We start from the raw sequence: 15385 nt of genomic DNA, 5'->3' as shown, positions 1-15385 counted from the left end.
AAGGCTCAACCATCACGGGATTGGGCCACCCCTTCCCGCCGGCTGCTACGCACGCGCATTTTACCTAACCACCATTTTCCGTCGAGTTCCAGCCAATCAAGTGCTCTGGAGCCCTACACTCCAAAGTCCAATAGGATTCCAGACATTCTCTGAAAGGGGACGTGAAGGAAAGAAAGGCAACTTAGAGTAGGCGAGGCCTGTGTAGCCCCGAACCAATTGCTTTTGGTCTTTGGTTATGATTGGCAGCTAATCAGACGAATAAAGCTCCCCCTGGTCGTGCGACGGCACGTGTCGAATTGTTACCAATCCGTTCGCGTTGCACACTGACTGAGACTGTATTAGCCAATGAGCATTGTGCAAGGGCAGGACGGCGCAAACCTCGCCCCTACACTTTGGACCAATCCTTTCTTTTGAACTGTGTGATTGTCAGTCACTCAAGCCAATAGTGCTTGGAGTGTTTGGAGCCCGCCCAACGACCGTGGGTTGGAGGCGGTTTCTCGTTGTTGGGGCGTGTGTGTGTGTTTTTGGGGGATTAAGGGGTACGTGAAGGCGAAACAGAACTGGCCATGGCAGCAGCAGAGGATGAGGACGGGGGCCCCGAAGGGCCAAACCGCGAGCGGGGCGGGGCGGGCGCGACCTTCGAATGTAATATATGTTTGGAGACTGCTCGGGAAGCTGTGGTCAGTGTGTGTGGCCACCTGTACTGGTGAGGATCCGGGAGGGGGAGAAAAGAAGGGCTCACCTCCTTACTCGGGGGGTGGGGTTGTGGGCGGGGTGGCATACAATTATACAGATAATCGGAGGGCACATTCACATCGGTGAGGCCCGAGGAGGGGACTTAGGTCTCTTTGGGTCTGTGTGGGCCAGAGAGTCATATCTGTACAGAGGAGACTCGTGGGACGGAGAGTCATAGGAACTAGGAGCTGGGGGGTATGTATGGTGTGTTAAGAGGATTTGGGGCGGGGTGGGCGTCACAGCACATCTGTAACAGGTGAGACCCGAGAATGTGAGAGGTCTAAGCTGTACAGAGTTGTAAGCTGTTAATAGATTAGACTCAAAGATTAGGGGTGGGTAGGGGACACCTAGGGAATGTGGGATCACATTCAGGCGAGATGTTGATAGGGAGTGGTATGACAAACCCGAGAACAAGGGCACTGAAGGGGCAATCCTAAGAAGTTAAAGGATGGTGGAAATGGGGACATTATTGAGCCTAGAAGAGAGGAAAAAATTGTTTGGGAGTGATAGGGACAAGGATGGGGCTGGGGGCTGAAAGAGGAGATCTGGAAAGCCTTGTTTGAAGAGACCTGAAAACTTAAGTCAAAAGGCAGAGAAGGGAGGAGGAGATGGGTGCGTGAGTGCATGCGTGTGTGTGTGTGTGTGTGTGTGTGTGTGTGTGTGTGTGTAGGGGGAGAGGAGAGGGTTGAGCATGTTGAGGATGGATATTACTTTACATGTTGTAAGATCAGAGAAATCAGAGAAGCAGGAAAGCCAGACTAGCTGGCATGGTAGAAATTGTAAAGAAAAGGAAAAGAAACAGGGAATACCTGGGAAGAGGGGGTGAGATCAGACTCTTGTGAGGTTGGGTCTGTGTCTGTCTTTTCTGTAGCTAGTTTGACCTTCTTTTTTTCCCCCCATCCAGTTGGCCCTGTCTTCATCAGGTGCGTACTCAGAGGAGATGAAGAGGGAAATGGGGAGGTCTGAGGAGTTGAAAGACCCTGCTGTGAACTGGAAACCACTTCATTTTCTCCCTCAGTGGCTGGAGACGCGGCCAGAGCGGCAGGAGTGCCCAGTGTGTAAAGCTGGGATCAGCAGAGAAAAGGTTGTTCCTCTTTATGGGCGAGGGAGCCAGAAGTCCCAGGACCCCAGGTGAGAGAGAGGGGGTGTTACTGAGGGAAGATGGAGGGCTTCTGCCCTGGGAGTGGGGTGTGGAAGGGAAGAGATGGTTTCTCATTGCTAACCCCTCTCCTGTCCTTCAGATTGAAAACTCCACCCCGCCCCCAGGGCCAGCGACCAGCCCCGGAAAGCAGAGGGGTGAGTCTTGTCTAATTGTGTTACTTCCCTGCCAAAGACCTGCCCAGTTCTCCTCTGACTTTGTCCACCTCCTGTAGGGATTCCAGTCATTTGGAGATACCGGGGGCTTTCACTTCTCATTTGGTGTTGGTGCTTTTCCTTTTGGCTTTTTCACCACCGTCTTCAACTCTCATGAGCCATTCCATCGGGGTACAGGTAAGAGCCTTCCCTCAGCTCAGGCCCCTTCCCAACCTAGGAGTGGATGCTTCTTCCACAGCTTTCCTCTCTCCTACAGGTGTGGATCTGGGACAGGGTCACCCGGCCTCCAGCTGGCAGGACTCCCTCTTCCTGTTTCTCGCCATCTTCTTCTTTTTCTGGCTGCTCAGTATTTGAGCTTTGTCTCCTTCCTGCCCACCTCCAGCCAGAGGAGAATCAGTATTGGGGGTCCTTGCTGACCTTTCCTTACTCCTGGCCCCTCCTTCCCCAGCTCCTCCCTTTCTATTGGCTAAGGCCACGGCTACTTTTTAGGAGGCTGTGGGTAGGAGGAGTGACATCTGTGCAGAGTATGGGAGAACCTTCTGCTTTGAACTCACTGAGTAGCATCATAACTCCCACCTCTGGGACAGGAGGACAGACAGAAGAGGATGTCTGTTTCTTCTCTCTCCTGATCCTTTGCTTTCCCCCACTTTTACTGATTTGATGTTGAAAGATGAACAAGGCTCCCTCTGACTCTCCCCTACCTTCCCCCTGTTGATTTAACTTAATTTTTCTCTCCCTATTGTCTAATATGGTTTCTGCCTCTAAGTGCTTTCTTCCCCTCACTACCTCCTTTATTATAAATTCAATAAACAAGGTGAGATCTATTGATGGGAGCTCTGCCCACTTTTGTCCTTTCCTCCTTCCTTCCAGGACAGGAGCATCTTATCCCCAACTGAGTAAATATCTGTGTGGTATGGGGAGGTGTGAGGGTGAGCCCCTCTTCTTCAAGACTCTCAAGGATTCAGGGGGTGAGGGTGTCTCACACACACTCACTGTCTCACACACACACAGACAGACATGTGCACGAGAGCAAATAGGCAAGGTGTTTACTTATCACTATGGGAGGCTCTGGTTGTGGAAGCAAGTTTGGTGAGGTGGGGTACAGGTTATATAGGGGAAAGTGCTCTGAGGCCAGGACAGAGCAGCTGGGGGCGGGGGGAGAAAAGGGGGCTGACAGATGGGGTCTAGCTGTCACCCCTCAGGGCCCGGCTGCACCGCTCTCAGCTGCCTCTGGCTCCTCTGACTGATTCAGCTCTGCGCGCTCCTCCTCCTCCTCCTGGTTTTCTGGGGCCTTCCTGGGGAGGGGGATTGGGGAGAATTCTGCACATGGTTTCTAGCGCTCCGTCATTCATGCCCCCACACCCCTCCTTGCTGCCTGGTGGTCCTAAGTCTGAGCTGTTTGGCTTTCTCACTCACCTTTCCTCTCTTCGGGGTCGCTGTCTTCGCCACATGATGGCCCCAATGAGCAGGGCAGCGACCCCCAGGCCTCCCAGGATCCCCAGGGCCAGGGCTACAGTTCCCAGTCCCTGCCCTTCCACAGAGCCTGTAGAGAGATGGGGAGAAGTGAGGGCCCCCACCACTCACCATTCCTTTCTTGTTGACCACCCATCCCCAAGTCCCGTTGGGGCCCTCTGCTTCCAACCCCTCACCTGCGATGGGCTCCTCCTCTGCTTCTGAAAGGCAAAGTCAGAGCAATTTAGAAGGGAAGGTCTAAATTTGAGAGAAGGCTATTAGTGGGAGCCCTGATTGAGTCTTCCCCTTTCTTGAGAGGAGAGAGGGAACAGCTGGGCTGCTCTCTCAGGAGAGTTTGGGTGGGGCAGAGGAGGCCTGGATGTGGGTGAACCAAGGAGGAGTGGTGTGGTTCTTGGAGACAGTGCCAGGTTGGGCTAGGGAACTGGTATCTGCACTGTCCCTTAACCCAGCCCCAGGATCCCTGGGGTTCGGAGAGAGGTTTTTCTCACCTATGACGACACGGATAGCCGGGCTTTCCTGGGGCCCATGGCTGGGATAGGTGGCCACACAGCTGTAGCTTCCCTCATCGTCAAACTCCACATCACTGAGAAGCAGCACAGGGCTGGGGGCAAGGTGCAGGGGTATGCCCTGGGGGTGGAAGGGGGACAGAGACTTATAAAATCTCCACACATCCCATACTTCTGTCTTTGTCTTTACATCCTCAAGTACTCGGTTGTCTTTCCCAACTCCTTGCCAGCCTCTCCGTGAGCCTCCTATTCTCATTGCCAGTGATGTGTCTCTCTACTTCCCAGCCCCCTCCCCAAGTCACTCACATCCTTGATCCAGTGGATCTGAAGGGAGGACTGGGCAGGGGTTTCACAGGTCAGGGTCACAGTACCACCACGAACTAGTTTTCCACCTTCTGGCTGTATCATCACTCGGACCTCTGGAGGCACAGGCTCTGGGGCAGAGGGCATGAAGTTGAGAGTTATACCTGTGTGGTCCTAGTGGCCATGGGCTTTCCTCTTCCCTGAGGGTCTCTACTCACCCCAGACTCTGAGCTGGATGGAGGCTGTGTGTAGGGCTCGACGCCGGGGAAGTCCAGGGCTGAAGCTACAGGAGAAGGTGAGGTGGGGAGCTCCTCCCCAGGCTGGGGTCACCATCAGCGCCGACTGGAGTGTGAAAAGCCCTGTCTGAGGGTGTCTCGTGGTCTCTTCCAGCACAGACACTCCTGTGCAGGGAGGGGAGGGTAAGGCAAGATATCCCAGGGTGGGTGTGGGAGAGGGATCAGAAAGAAAGCAGCTGGGAGGGGAGACTTTGGGACTTACCTTTGCCATCAGGTATGAGGAGTTTCCCGTCTGAATGCCAATTAAGAGTCCCTGCAGGATAGCCCCCCTCGGACACACATGTCCCCACCTGGGGAAAGAGTGACCTTCATTATCTTTGAAAATAAGAGACTACACACAACACACACACACACACACACACACACACACACAGAACTTACACTCCCCTTCCTCTTCTTAGGACTGCTTTCTACTCCCCCCCCCCCCCACCTTCTGCTACCTTATTGGGTACACCAGGCATGAGTTCAGAGGCAGGAGAGACAATTTCTGGCTTCCCAGGAATCTCTGAAGGAAGGAAAATTTCAGTCAGAGGCTGCAGCTTTGAAGACTCACACGCGGGTGTAGGATCTAGGGCAGCTGAAGTCACAGGTTCTCCCACACCAGGGCCAAGGAATCAAGGGCTGGGGTTAAAGGCTTTTCCTTAGATGAGAGGTGGGCCATGGAGAAGGTCCTGGAACTCTTACGGTAGACTCGGACTTGGTAGGCGGACCTCATCTCCTTTCCATTCCTGCTTGTTGCCTGACACCGGAAAGTCCCCTCATCCTGGATCCCTACTGCTGGCAGGAGGAGGGAACCATTGGGGAGCACTCGAGCCACGCTATCCCAGGAGTCTCCCTCGGGAGACAGGACCTTCCAAGCTTCTGTGCGACCTGTGTTCTGAGGACAGAGGAGAGGGGCCTGAACAGTGCGAGTCCTTTGGGAAAGGACTCATGAGACAGGGAGGTGGGGAAGGGAATCATTCCTGGTCTCTGGAAGCAGGGAAACTGTGGCAGGAGACCTGCTTACCAGTTTCCATTCTAGCTGTTGGGGTGGTTTCTTGGGGGCTCCCCTACAGTTCAGCACCAGTGGCTTCCCAATCCGGGCCGTGATGTTTCGATCGCCTACTACTGCCCCTGGGAGACAGTACAATGGTGGAGGGGTAGGAAGGAAGGGAGAGGCTAACAAAACTAGGGGAGGTTAAGATGGGTGAGGGAGCTTGAAAAGCAATGCCAGGTTCCACAAAGTTCTGGGCAGATTTGGGGAGTGGGATGAAATGCTTTCTACGGGGAGGATTGGTGTGGGGGGGGGAATGGCTCACCCCACAGACTGAGGACCAGCATCCAGGCTCCTGCTGCTGCCCCTGCTGCCATCCTGCTTCCTTCCCAGGCTCCTGGCTCTGTCTGCCCCTCACTGCTGTGGCCACCGCCCTAGGTGGGGCTTGCACCCTCTCCTCTACCCCCATCTTCCCGTCCTGTCCCGCCACAGGGAATGCTAGGAATTCATGCTGCTTGGACAAGAGTCCTTCAGGTAGGAGGAGAAACAATGATCACCCCACCCTTAGGCACTGCCGGTCTCCAGGCACAGCCATATCCACGGTGGGAGGGGGGGGTGTACCTCCTAGAATTTCTCATTACTCAGGACCCCAACTCTGTCTACTGAGGGCTTGCCTGGTGGATGAACTGGAGCCCATATGGCTTAGGTAAGGTTGCTGGACGACAGGGTTCAGGCCTGGCTGTTGCCCTTGGGGAGGGTTGAAGGTGAACCGTGGGACCTGGGTGGCGAGGGGAAGGCTGGGAGGAGTCGGGGGAAACACCTGTGTGGGGTTTTATGAGAGACAGATTTTGTTCTGGGGTTTCTTATGTTTTTGAAAATAATGCTCAACTAAACCCAGGGAAAAAAGAAATTTCTTTATTTAAAACTGCGTGTTTTTTTTTTCCTTTTCTGTGAAACTACAAGTTTACAAGTGAGGAGAGAACTGCCCCCAACCCATTCATCCTGCCCACCACCCATCATACACCCATCCAATCTGCTCCCTTCCAGTCCTGCCTGGATCTTAGACAGGAGAGGTTTCCTCACTAGGACAGTCTTGTAAAATCCTGAGGATGTTTGAGGGGCTCAGCTGGTAGGTTTTTGGCCAAGAATAGGACATGGGTGATTTTACTTTCCCCCATACTTGGCTTTTTGTAATCTCCCTCTTCTCTCTCCCCACCCTCTTGATTTTGAACTGAGAAAAAAAAATGCCTCATTTCTGGGGAAGTTGAGGGAGATACACATACAGGTACCCCAACCCACATTCACCATATTTGGCAATAACCCCTTCCCCATTCTTTCCCCTCCAGTCTGCAAAGAGTAGTTTAAAAAGATTTAAAGACGTGTCACTCACAGGGGAAGGTGGCTCTTCCTCAAAACTACTGAGTCCAGCCCTGCCCAGGGGTGCCGTGTTTGTATGTGGGGGGAGAAGGGGATAGGTCAGCAGAACAAGCCCCTGACTACCTCCACATCAAATGCAGCAGAGAGCTGCCTGCATAAGCAAAGAACACTTAAGTGATCATACAAGCAAAAATACCTAAGTCATTTTAGGGGGGCAGGCTTGGGGCCCTGCTAAGCATACTTTCTGATGGATGGGACTGGAGCCAGGTGGGCCTCTTTACAAGTTCTATTTGTTCCCCTTTCTCTTACGACCCCTTCGGCTATCACCCCTAACGTGGGGAAGTAAGAAATTAAAACAAAAACAAAACCAATATATTTATAAAAACATCTACTTCCCCAAACTAAAAATTAAGAACCAATAACAAAACAAAAAATTCAGATAGTACAGATGGATCCCAGGGTTTCGTTTCTTTCCTTTAAGAAACAAAACAAAACAAAACAAAAACAAAACCCCAAAGCCCAGTCAACAATTCCCTAAAGTAGCAGAAACTCCCTCCGAGGTAGATATCTGAGTCAGACACTCTCGTCCACCGAGCGATTCTATTGGTTTAAGATGAGCTGCGTATGAGGTAATAAAGCCATCTGGAGGGGCAGGGGTGGGGAGGCACAGAGTTCATGGCCCATATCCTCTGTCCAGGAGTGTCCCCAGTTTTGGCATCTCTGGTCAGGCAGGGCTGGCTTCTCCACAGATCCCAGAGCAGGTTAAGTCGGGTAGAGGAGGGAAGAGTGGGGGAGCCCAGAGAAAGATACAGAAATGAAATATAGTATGGCAGGTAGAGCAAAGGGAAAGCAATCTGAACAACAGAATTCTGAGTGTGTGGTGTATGTGTGAGAGAAAGGGAGAGAAGAAAGACAAAGGAAAAAAGGGGTTGAGACCCCACTTTCCCCTTAGGGGACCCCATTTTCCCTGCCATGTAGTCAGTACCCCCAGCACTGGAGAGTCTGGTCAGGGAAGGGATGACCCCATTTGCCCTTCTCTGTCTTGTGCTTCTCCTGTGTCTGGGGTTTGTCCTCTGGATGCCTGCGTCCTCTTCAAGAGTCGCCTTGTGAGCCCCCACCCCTGTGGCCCTAAGGGGCAAGATCAGTTGGAAGTGTCAGAGTGAACGCTCCCTGGTCCCTCTGTCGGAGATGTCACTGAGGATGGGGTTACAGCCTCCTGCCAGCCACCATTTGCCTAGAAAAAGAGAGAGGTTAGGGCAGGGAAATCCAGTGTGGGAGACAACACGGCCAGAGGAAAGCCATCCTGTCCAGGTGAGAGGTGGACAAAGGGAGCGTCAGGTGTTCACTCACCCTCATTTCCCGAGGGCTGTACATCTGGCCTCCCCCAAGGTTATCCCCGTAGCCCCCTGGCCCCATTGAGTGTCGGAGTGATTCCACCTGCAGGCAGCAAAGAAGGGCAGGACATGGTGAGGAGTCTCATACCCTGGAGAGCAGGAAACCGAGTTTGGGCAAGCCCTGGTCGAGGGGAGACGGGCCACCTGACCTGGGAAGCAGAATAGGAATCTCCGTTGAGCCCGGGCATCCCCAGAAACATGTCTCCAGATCCTGAGAGATTGAAAGAGCCGCCAGAGCCTTAAGGGAGCAGAGAGGGTATTAGGGAAGAGTCTAACAGAGCCTGAGACTCACCACAGTCCTGTGTTTCCAAAAAGCCCTCTGAACTAGTTCTGGGAGTGTGCTGCTATACACAACTTATCCCTAAGACACAGCAACACTCAGGGGCAGGCTGTGTCTGAGCCTCCCCCTCCCTCCCTGGCCACTTGCTGGAAGACAGTTACTTTGCTGGACTGGCCTTTGTCCCCTGACATCTCCACCCCATCTCAGCTAGTTCCCTCTCATCCCAAAAGGCCCCCTCTCTGCTGGGATCCTGTCTAGATAGGAAGTGGGAACAAAGGCCGGAAGTGTGCAAGAGAACCAGCCAGGATGGCAGCGGGGTCCACCTGCAGAGGAAGGGGGTGTCGGGGAGCTGGTGCGGCTGTGGCCCCCCTGGGTGACTGACACGGCAGTCTTGACGGCATAGATGTTGGCCTCCTCTTGGAACTTTCCAATATTTTTCTTATAGCGGATCCGCTTGTTGCCAAACCAGTTGGAGACCTGTGAGGCATGGAGCAGAAAGGAGGGTCAGGTGCAGACCTTCCCCCCACAACCCTCCGCCCCCCGTAACGGCCTCAGTCAGTTGATCAGAGAGCTTTTAACCTGAACACCACATCATGGCCCTGAGTCCCACCCCATACCTGAGAAACAGTGATCCCACACTTCTTGGCAAGCTCCTCCTTAGCCTCCTCACTAGGATACGGGTTACTCAGGTGGGAGTAGAAGTACTCGTTGAGGACCTCAGTGGCCTGTTTGCTGAAGTTGCGGCGTTTGCGTCTACAGAAGAAGGAGAATGGTGGTGAGGCGGCTGCTCTCCCAGCAGGGCGTCTGTCTTGCACCACTCTAGAGGGCGCCGCTGCCATGAAGCACCGTGTTGTGTGTGAGCCAATGGCCCTGAGGCTGGGAAAAGTGGGGGGAAGGAGCCCCACCTGGCATCCAAGAAGCGGGAACGCAGGATCATGACAGCCTCACAGGTGCTCTGCTTGAGCTGCATCTGGATGGCACTGAACTTTCGGTGGATGATGCTCACCATGCGCTCCATCTCCTTGGGAGCCACAGGCCGCGTGCGGCTCTGTTCCCTCAGCAGGTTCATGACGTGCGTCGTGAACTCGTTACATGCCTGCAGTGGGCGCCAGGGGCTGTGAGGAGGGGACCTCTGGTTTTGGGATGCCCTGTCCTCTCACCCACACCAGCTTGGTCTCCTCACCTGCTCATACTTCTCCAGCTCCGAGTGGTAGATGTGGCGGATTTGGGCAAGTTTGCTACGATAGTCGGAGTGTTCGATGGAGTTGTCAGGGGACACGCCGCCCCCCGAGGCTGCGGCGGCTGCAGCTGCTGCAGCAGAGCCCCCCCCTTTCTCAGGCCCAGCCACACCCTCTGCCAGAAGCATGTTGTCCAGGCGCATCAGCTGTGGGTCCACCGGCTCCTCCTCTTGGGAGCTTCGAATGCTGAGGCCTAGCATGCAGGCGAGTGAACTTAAGGACCCAGGGAACCCACAGCCAGCTCGTAGCCCTCCTGGTGTCTCCTGGAGACCCACGTTTCTAGGCTTTGGTTCCCTCCCCATTTTCCCTTAGCAACTTCCCTAACCCCTACTGTCCTCAGTGCCCCGAAATGTCAAACTCGGCCTGAGCCCTCTAAAGGACAGAGTTCAGTCCCCAGAGGTGAGGAATCAGAGGGGGACTCACATACCGGTTTTCTCCTTGATTTCGCACAAGACACTAAAGAGAGCAGGCTTCATGCGGTGGCAGTTAAGGGCGTGTTTCCTTGGGGGGAAAGGGAAAGAATAGTTGAGAAGCTACAAGAACAGAGGTGGGGCGGGATGGGGGTACCATGAGGGTGAGGGGGAGCCTGGGAACAAGAAGGGAGGTAGAAGGTGGGGGTGGGGACATGACGGAGTTGAGCGGGGAGACAGCTCCTGGAATGTGGAGATGTGGGGAATTTGGCTTTAGGAAGATGGGGGGGAAGGTGCAGGCAGCAAGATAAAGGCACCACAAGCACACACGGGGCTATGGGAAATGGGCCTAGAAGGGGACAAAGGGAAATTTTGGGGTGACTGCCAACTTGAGAGTGACTAGGTAGATTTCAGATGAAAGGAGATGGAGACTGTGAGAAGAGTCAGAGTTTGAGGTGCCAGAGACGGGGCTGGGGATTTCAATACAGATGCGTATGGGGGGTCCTGGGACTGACCAAGGCAGGAGGCTCTGATGCTCCTAGTGTCTGGCTGAGCAAGGGCTAAGGGTTGGATGAGGACCCTTGGGAGGGTGGGCAAGTGGTGGAGAGGAGTGGTAGGAGCTCTGGGATGGACCCAGGTCTGGAGAAGATGGGGGTGGGCTGGGTGGAGAGTTAGGAACACAGACAGCATAGCAGTTTCTTAGTCTCAAAGCCAGGGCAGGGTTCTGGAGGTAGAAGGATGTTCCAGGGCGGTACAGGGGTCAGTGAGAGGTGGGGGGTGGGTGGGCAGTGAGACCACCCTGGGCTCCCCTCTTTGAAGGTTTCAGGGTCTGGTGGTGAAGGGAGGTTTGAGAGGGATGGCTTATCTCAGGACTAACAGGAGTAAGGAGAGAAGAGAGCTGTAGGATCCTGGAGAGGGTCCTGGAGTGGGGGGGTGGGGGTGGGGATTCCCAAAAGATTCAGAGCTTGTGAATGGGGCTTCTGCTGGGTCTGTGTAGGGTCCCGGGGTGGGGGCACTCACTTGGCCTGGGCCTCATCCAGGCTCTGGTCGGTGATGGTCATTATCTGCTGCAGAATGTCCCCGATGTCTTGCTTCCCTCGGCCTCCCGGGACCCCCCCGTTACCCCCACCGGGGTCTCCGCCGCCGGGAGGCTCGCCAGGGCCCCCAGGCTCCCCACCCACCAATCCCAGGCCCCCCCGGCCCCCGCCTGGAGGGGGCGGCCCCAGCAGCCGCTCGTCCATAGTTGGGGGGGGGCCCTGAGGCCCCCTCCCTGCTCCGCCCTCCCCCGCCTGGTTACTCCCCCCCCCCAAACTCGGTGGGGCCGCTGCTCCCTCCGCCCCAACCCCACCCGTTTCTCCCCTCCCGGCTCCCTCGGAGGTTCACCCCCGGCCTGAAGGGAGACCTGGGGTACCGCTGGGCCCCCCACAGGAGACCCCGGCCCCCGGCGGCGGAGAAAATGGAGCCGGAGAGAGAGGAGGCCCAAGCGGGGGTGTGTGTGAGAGAGAGAGGGAGGAGGGAGGAGAGGGGGAGCGAGGGAGGGAGGCTGGGGGAGGGGAGCCGGGGAGGAAGAGGAGGGGAGAAGAGAGGAGGAACAGGGAGGAGCTGGGGGCGGAGAGAGACACACAGAAGCAGAGGAACTGGGACCGAGTGGAGGAGGGGAGAGGGAAGAGGGGGCGAGGGGAGGAGACTGGACCTACGGGGAAAATATGCGAAGGCAACCGGGCTGCAAGTCGTCGGTCTGGAAAGCGGGGCTTGTTGGGGCTAGGGGACCGCCGCCTGGGTTCCGAATCAGGGATCTAGGTTTTGTGGCCTCTGGCCGCTAGAATGCCTGGGTTCACAGACAGCTCAGTTCATATTTCTTGTCCTAATGATTCCCCTCCCTGTTCTACTTAATTAAAACCAGGAGAGGGGGGTGGGGGGAGTATAATTAGGGAGGTCTCCAGCCGCTGCTTAATGAGCCAGTAATTAACCAGCCAGGGAGGGGAGCTGGCCTCTCGCCAGACTAGGGAGAGAGGCGGCCTCCGGCCTCACCTTCCTCTCCCCCGCCCCCCCACTGCCCCTCCCTCCCCACCGCAGCCCCAAACACCAGTCTTCTTCAGTTGGGAGAATTACATTTATTCATACAACCAAAACATCAGACTCAGAGCAGCCGTGGGGAGGCAGGGGGCGGAGTACTAAGTGTCCATTCACAGCCTGTAGACCCCGCATCCTGGGGCTGGGGGTGCTGGTGGTGGGTGGGAGAATGGTCTCTTTACAGTGCCCTCTCTGTCTTCTTACTGAGAAGGAGGGTGGGACTGTCTGTCAGGCCCTAACCTTGGAAGATTTGCCTTTTCTTGGGAGATAGGGAGGCCTGAGCCCTCAGATTCTGCCCCCTGGGGATGTCTCCACAACTCAGGACTTAGAACCACTCCTTGTGATCAGGGGAGGGGGTAGGGTGTCCCTCAGTGGCTGGGATTCCTTCATTGCTTCAAGCTCCCACACACTAGGGGAGGGAGTTAAATGACCATCCTACTTTGACTATGCTCAGGTTTTGAGGACTTTCACCCCCTCCATTCCCAGGAAAGGTGGATGAGGGTGATGAATATTGAGATTTCTCCTGGGTCCTCCAGTCTCTGGTGTCCCTGCCACACAGTAGTTGAGGGCTGGCCAGCTTTGAGCCCCAGAGTGCGGAGTGGCTGGTGGGGTGGCTCAAATCTCAGCAGGTATGTGTTGGGGGCCGGGACCTTTGCTCCTCCATTCGACCCCCACCCTGAACTCTCAGCAGCAACTCCAGGAGCTCCTGTCCCCCTGGGGGTAGGGGAGGCTCTGACCGCTGGGCTTCCATCCGCTGGCACTGGAGGAGTGGAGGGGAGGGAGGGTGTTGGTGAGGTTTTAAGAGGAACAGGCCTTGAAAGGAGCCAAGGCTGGTGGAAGGGGTATAGGGGATACCTGTGATGGGCATGGTGGGGACTAGGCTAGGCAAGGGGGCAGATGCTAGGGAGAGGGAGGACCAAGAGACCAGGAACCGTGGATCTTGCCTTTTGGGTAGGTGTCTCACCTGGTGACTGAGGATAGTGCTGTAGAGCTGTTCTCTGTCCTCAAGAGGCCGGTGTGTGGCTGGGGCTCTGTTTAGGGGATTCTGCGGGATGTGGAAAGTGGCTCTCTGCTCCTCTAGGCGGCGGGACTGGGCCTCTGCCACCAAATCCAGAAGGAGCTCAGTCTGTAGGGAGAGCAGGGAGGCGGAGCGGGGCCCCAGGGCTGGGAAAAGGAGAGGTAGGGTTCAGAGACCCAGAGAAATTGGCAGACAGGAGCTTTGGTGGTGCAAGGTGTTTAGGCACTTGGGGTCAGAGCTGAGGGGCTGTAATGGGGAGTCAGGAGGAGGTGGGGAGAGGGCCCAGGATGGAGTGGGCCTTGGTAATGGGATCAGGAAGGATGTGGGCATCAAGGTCAGGGAGCTCCCGGGTCGGATGAGGGTACCTGTGTGACGGGTCCCTGAAGGAGGAGGGGACGGAGGAGCAGATCGCCAAGGCCGAGTGCTGGTGTTCATAGGGGGCCAGTCATGCTCATCCTGATGGGGTCCCTGATGCTGAGAAACACCCGGTCCAATCAAGCCTGGGTGTGGTGGGCAGGGGGCTAGGCCAACAGCCCATCTCTTCTCTCTGTGTCTCTCTGTTCCTGCCTCAGTTTGTTCAAACCCTTCTAAGTCCCCTGAAACCCCTGTCACTACGTTGCTGTCCCAGGTCCTCTCACCTCCCTTTCTCCCAGTGTCAGCCTCCCCAACCCGGTGCGCAGCTCACCTGGTCATCTTCCTCTTCTTCCTGGGGTCTCTCGGCCTCCATCCCCTGAGGGGGAGAAACTGAAGGGGGAAGGGTAGCTGGGATTTGGGAGGAGGGCTGGAACCCTAGGTTCCTGAGGGGAGTGGGGGCTGGAAGGGGTGGGGGTGAGCCAGGGGCTGGATGCCTGGGTACTGAGCAGGAAGCTGGGTTCCTGGTCAGCCCCCCCCCACGGGCCCCGCCCATCCCTGTCAACTTCCTCCAGTTCTCTTTTCCCACCCAAACTGCTTGCTCGACCTCTCTTGCCCCAGGGGAGCACAGAGACTGGGAAAAGCTCCTCCAGCTGCAGTAGTGGAGGGTGTTCATGATGGGGAAGGACTCTTGGCCTTTTCATCTTGGGTCTCAGTTGACCCCCCAACCCCAGGCTCTGTTCTCTCTACTCCCCTCCTCCCCTTCAGCTCTTTCTGTCAACACAGGAACTAGCTACACAGGAAGTGGTTTTACTCCTCAGAAACCCCCCTCCCGCCCCCAGGCCCCTTTCCTAAGAGGACCCCGATAGAGGCTTTGACCCTCCCCTGTGTCCCAACTTCCCAAAGACTTATGGGGACTGGGAGGGGCATGGTTCCAGTGGGAAGCAGAGGACTCAGGCCCAGGGATGTTGGGCCCTCAAACATATACCTCTAGGAGTGACTTTAACACCACAGTACCTATTTGACGAATGTGTGTTGAATAGTTATCTCTGCCCTCCAGGTGCTTACAGTCTATTCAGGGTACAAGATATGTACCAAATGTGAGATGAGGGTCAGGGGTAACTTTCCTCTACTCATGAATGAAGGATACAGAAATGGAAAAGGGAGACAACCACCTCCCTGGTGTGGTCTCAGTGCTGGTCAGGCTGCTTGGCACCAGGGTAGGAGCAGGGTAGGGATATTTTAGTACCTCTAAATGGCAACCTGCCCTATTATGTTTACAGCTGAGTGGCTTAGAGCATGAAATGTGATGAGATCGGGTTCTACCATTTAATGCCTTGCGACCTTGGGCAAATAAAATCTCTGTGCCTCAGTTTCTCAAAGAGTAAAATGGAGTTTTAATAGCACCTGCCTTGTAGAATTGATGTGAGGATTAAATGTGATAAAAGAATTTGGCATATAGTGAATGCTCAATAAACGGTAGTCACTATTAGCTTTTTTTAAAAAAATACTTTACTTAGTTATTTGACAGAGAGAGATACAGCCAGGGAGGAAACACAAGCATGGGAGTGGGAGAGGGAGAAACAGGCTTCCCGTGAGAAGGAAGCAGAATGGCGAGGAGTGGGGGGAGAAAGGTGTTGGGGC

General features: G+C 55.3%; 4 protein-coding genes across 6 annotated transcripts; 1 reads left to right on the top strand and 3 right to left on the bottom strand.

Moving 5' to 3' along the window:
* The first annotated feature begins 463 nt into the window (after nt 1–463).
* RNF5 (ring finger protein 5) lies at nt 464–2870 on the top strand. Its single transcript, XM_082732660.1, has 6 exons — nt 464–706; nt 1640–1658; nt 1754–1866; nt 1977–2031; nt 2109–2226; nt 2306–2870. Exons 1-6 carry the CDS (start codon nt 567–569, stop codon nt 2401–2403), a joined length of 543 nt encoding a protein of 180 aa, XP_082588786.1. The 5' UTR covers nt 464–566; the 3' UTR covers nt 2404–2870.
* A 201-nt stretch (nt 2871–3071) lies between these two features.
* Nucleotides 3072–6066, bottom strand: AGER (advanced glycosylation end-product specific receptor). 2 transcript variants are annotated; one of them, XM_082732596.1, is made up of 11 exons: nt 5926–6066; nt 5634–5740; nt 5312–5504; nt 5068–5132; nt 4830–4917; nt 4550–4732; nt 4335–4462; nt 4011–4149; nt 3699–3722; nt 3466–3592; nt 3072–3369 (listed from the first exon to the last, which is right to left on the bottom strand). In XM_082732596.1, exons 1-11 carry the CDS (start codon nt 5975–5977, stop codon nt 3270–3272), a joined length of 1206 nt encoding a protein of 401 aa, XP_082588722.1. In that variant the 5' UTR covers nt 5978–6066; the 3' UTR covers nt 3072–3269. The 2 variants fall into 2 exon arrangements, with proteins under 2 accessions (XP_082588722.1, XP_082588723.1); XM_082732597.1 differs by having other exon boundaries at nt 3072–3344; nt 5926–6034.
* Nucleotides 6067–6493: 427 nt separating this feature from the next.
* On the bottom strand, nt 6494–13472 carry PBX2 (PBX homeobox 2). 2 transcript variants are annotated; one of them, XM_082732595.1, is made up of 9 exons: nt 13337–13472; nt 10317–10390; nt 9835–10082; nt 9557–9747; nt 9269–9404; nt 8975–9128; nt 8521–8609; nt 8328–8414; nt 6494–8211 (listed from the first exon to the last, which is right to left on the bottom strand). In XM_082732595.1, exons 2-9 carry the CDS (start codon nt 10363–10365, stop codon nt 8119–8121), a joined length of 1047 nt encoding a protein of 348 aa, XP_082588721.1. In that variant the 5' UTR covers nt 10366–10390; nt 13337–13472; the 3' UTR covers nt 6494–8118. The 2 variants fall into 2 exon arrangements, with proteins under 2 accessions (XP_082588721.1, XP_082588720.1); XM_082732594.1 differs by lacking the exon at nt 13337–13472 and adding an exon at nt 11320–11850.
* On the bottom strand, nt 12399–14527 carry GPSM3 (G protein signaling modulator 3). Its single transcript, XM_082732661.1, has 4 exons — nt 14076–14527; nt 13756–13864; nt 13337–13536; nt 12399–13132 (listed from the first exon to the last, which is right to left on the bottom strand). Exons 1-4 carry the CDS (start codon nt 14415–14417, stop codon nt 12995–12997), a joined length of 789 nt encoding a protein of 262 aa, XP_082588787.1. The 5' UTR covers nt 14418–14527; the 3' UTR covers nt 12399–12994.
* Nucleotides 14528–15385: the final 858 nt, after the last annotated feature.

This window comes from Mustela nivalis (genome assembly GCF_964662115.1).
Source record: "Mustela nivalis genome assembly, chromosome: 5".
NCBI lineage: Eukaryota > Metazoa > Chordata > Mammalia > Carnivora > Mustelidae > Mustela > Mustela nivalis.
Note: the sequence above shows the minus strand (reverse complement) of the source record. Positions and strands in the feature narration are given on the sequence as shown.

What these genes read in the sequence shown, in the direction of transcription:
- RNF5 (XM_082732660.1), top strand. Translation starts at nt 567, where the DNA reads ATGGCAGCAGCAGAGGATGAGGACGGGGGCCCCGAAGGGCCAAACCGC. An exon ending in CAGAAGTCCCAGGACCCCAG is followed by an intron (nt 1,867 to 1,976) that starts GTGAGAGAGAGG and finishes CCTGTCCTTCAG; the next exon opens with ATTGAAAACTCCACCCCGCC. An exon ending in GCCATTCCATCGGGGTACAG is followed by an intron (nt 2,227 to 2,305) that starts GTAAGAGCCTTC and finishes TCTCTCCTACAG; the next exon opens with GTGTGGATCTGGGACAGGGT.
- AGER (XM_082732596.1), bottom strand. Translation starts at nt 5,977, where the DNA reads ATGGCAGCAGGGGCAGCAGCAGGAGCCTGGATGCTGGTCCTCAGTCTG. An exon ending in CTACCAAGTCCGAGTCTACC is followed by an intron (nt 5,133 to 5,311) that starts GTAAGAGTTCCA and finishes TCCTTCCTTCAG; the next exon opens with AGATTCCTGGGAAGCCAGAA. An exon ending in AGAGGAGGAGCCCATCGCAG is followed by an intron (nt 3,593 to 3,698) that starts GTGAGGGGTTGG and finishes ATCTCTCTACAG; the next exon opens with GCTCTGTGGAAGGGCAGGGA.
- PBX2 (XM_082732594.1), bottom strand. Translation starts at nt 11,540, where the DNA reads ATGGACGAGCGGCTGCTGGGGCCGCCCCCTCCAGGCGGGGGCCGGGGG. An exon ending in GTGGGATCACTGTTTCTCAG is followed by an intron (nt 9,129 to 9,268) that starts GTATGGGGTGGG and finishes CATGCCTCACAG; the next exon opens with GTCTCCAACTGGTTTGGCAA. An exon ending in ACAGCCCTCGGGAAATGAGG is followed by an intron (nt 8,212 to 8,327) that starts GTGAGTGAACAC and finishes CTCTTTTTCTAG; the next exon opens with GCAAATGGTGGCTGGCAGGA.
- GPSM3 (XM_082732661.1), bottom strand. Translation starts at nt 14,417, where the DNA reads ATGAACACCCTCCACTACTGCAGCTGGAGGAGCTTTTCCCAGTCTCTG. An exon ending in AAGAAGAGGAAGATGACCAG is followed by an intron (nt 13,865 to 14,075) that starts GTGAGCTGCGCA and finishes GGTGTTTCTCAG; the next exon opens with CATCAGGGACCCCATCAGGA. An exon ending in GCACTATCCTCAGTCACCAG is followed by an intron (nt 13,133 to 13,336) that starts GTGAGACACCTA and finishes CCACTCCTCCAG; the next exon opens with TGCCAGCGGATGGAAGCCCA.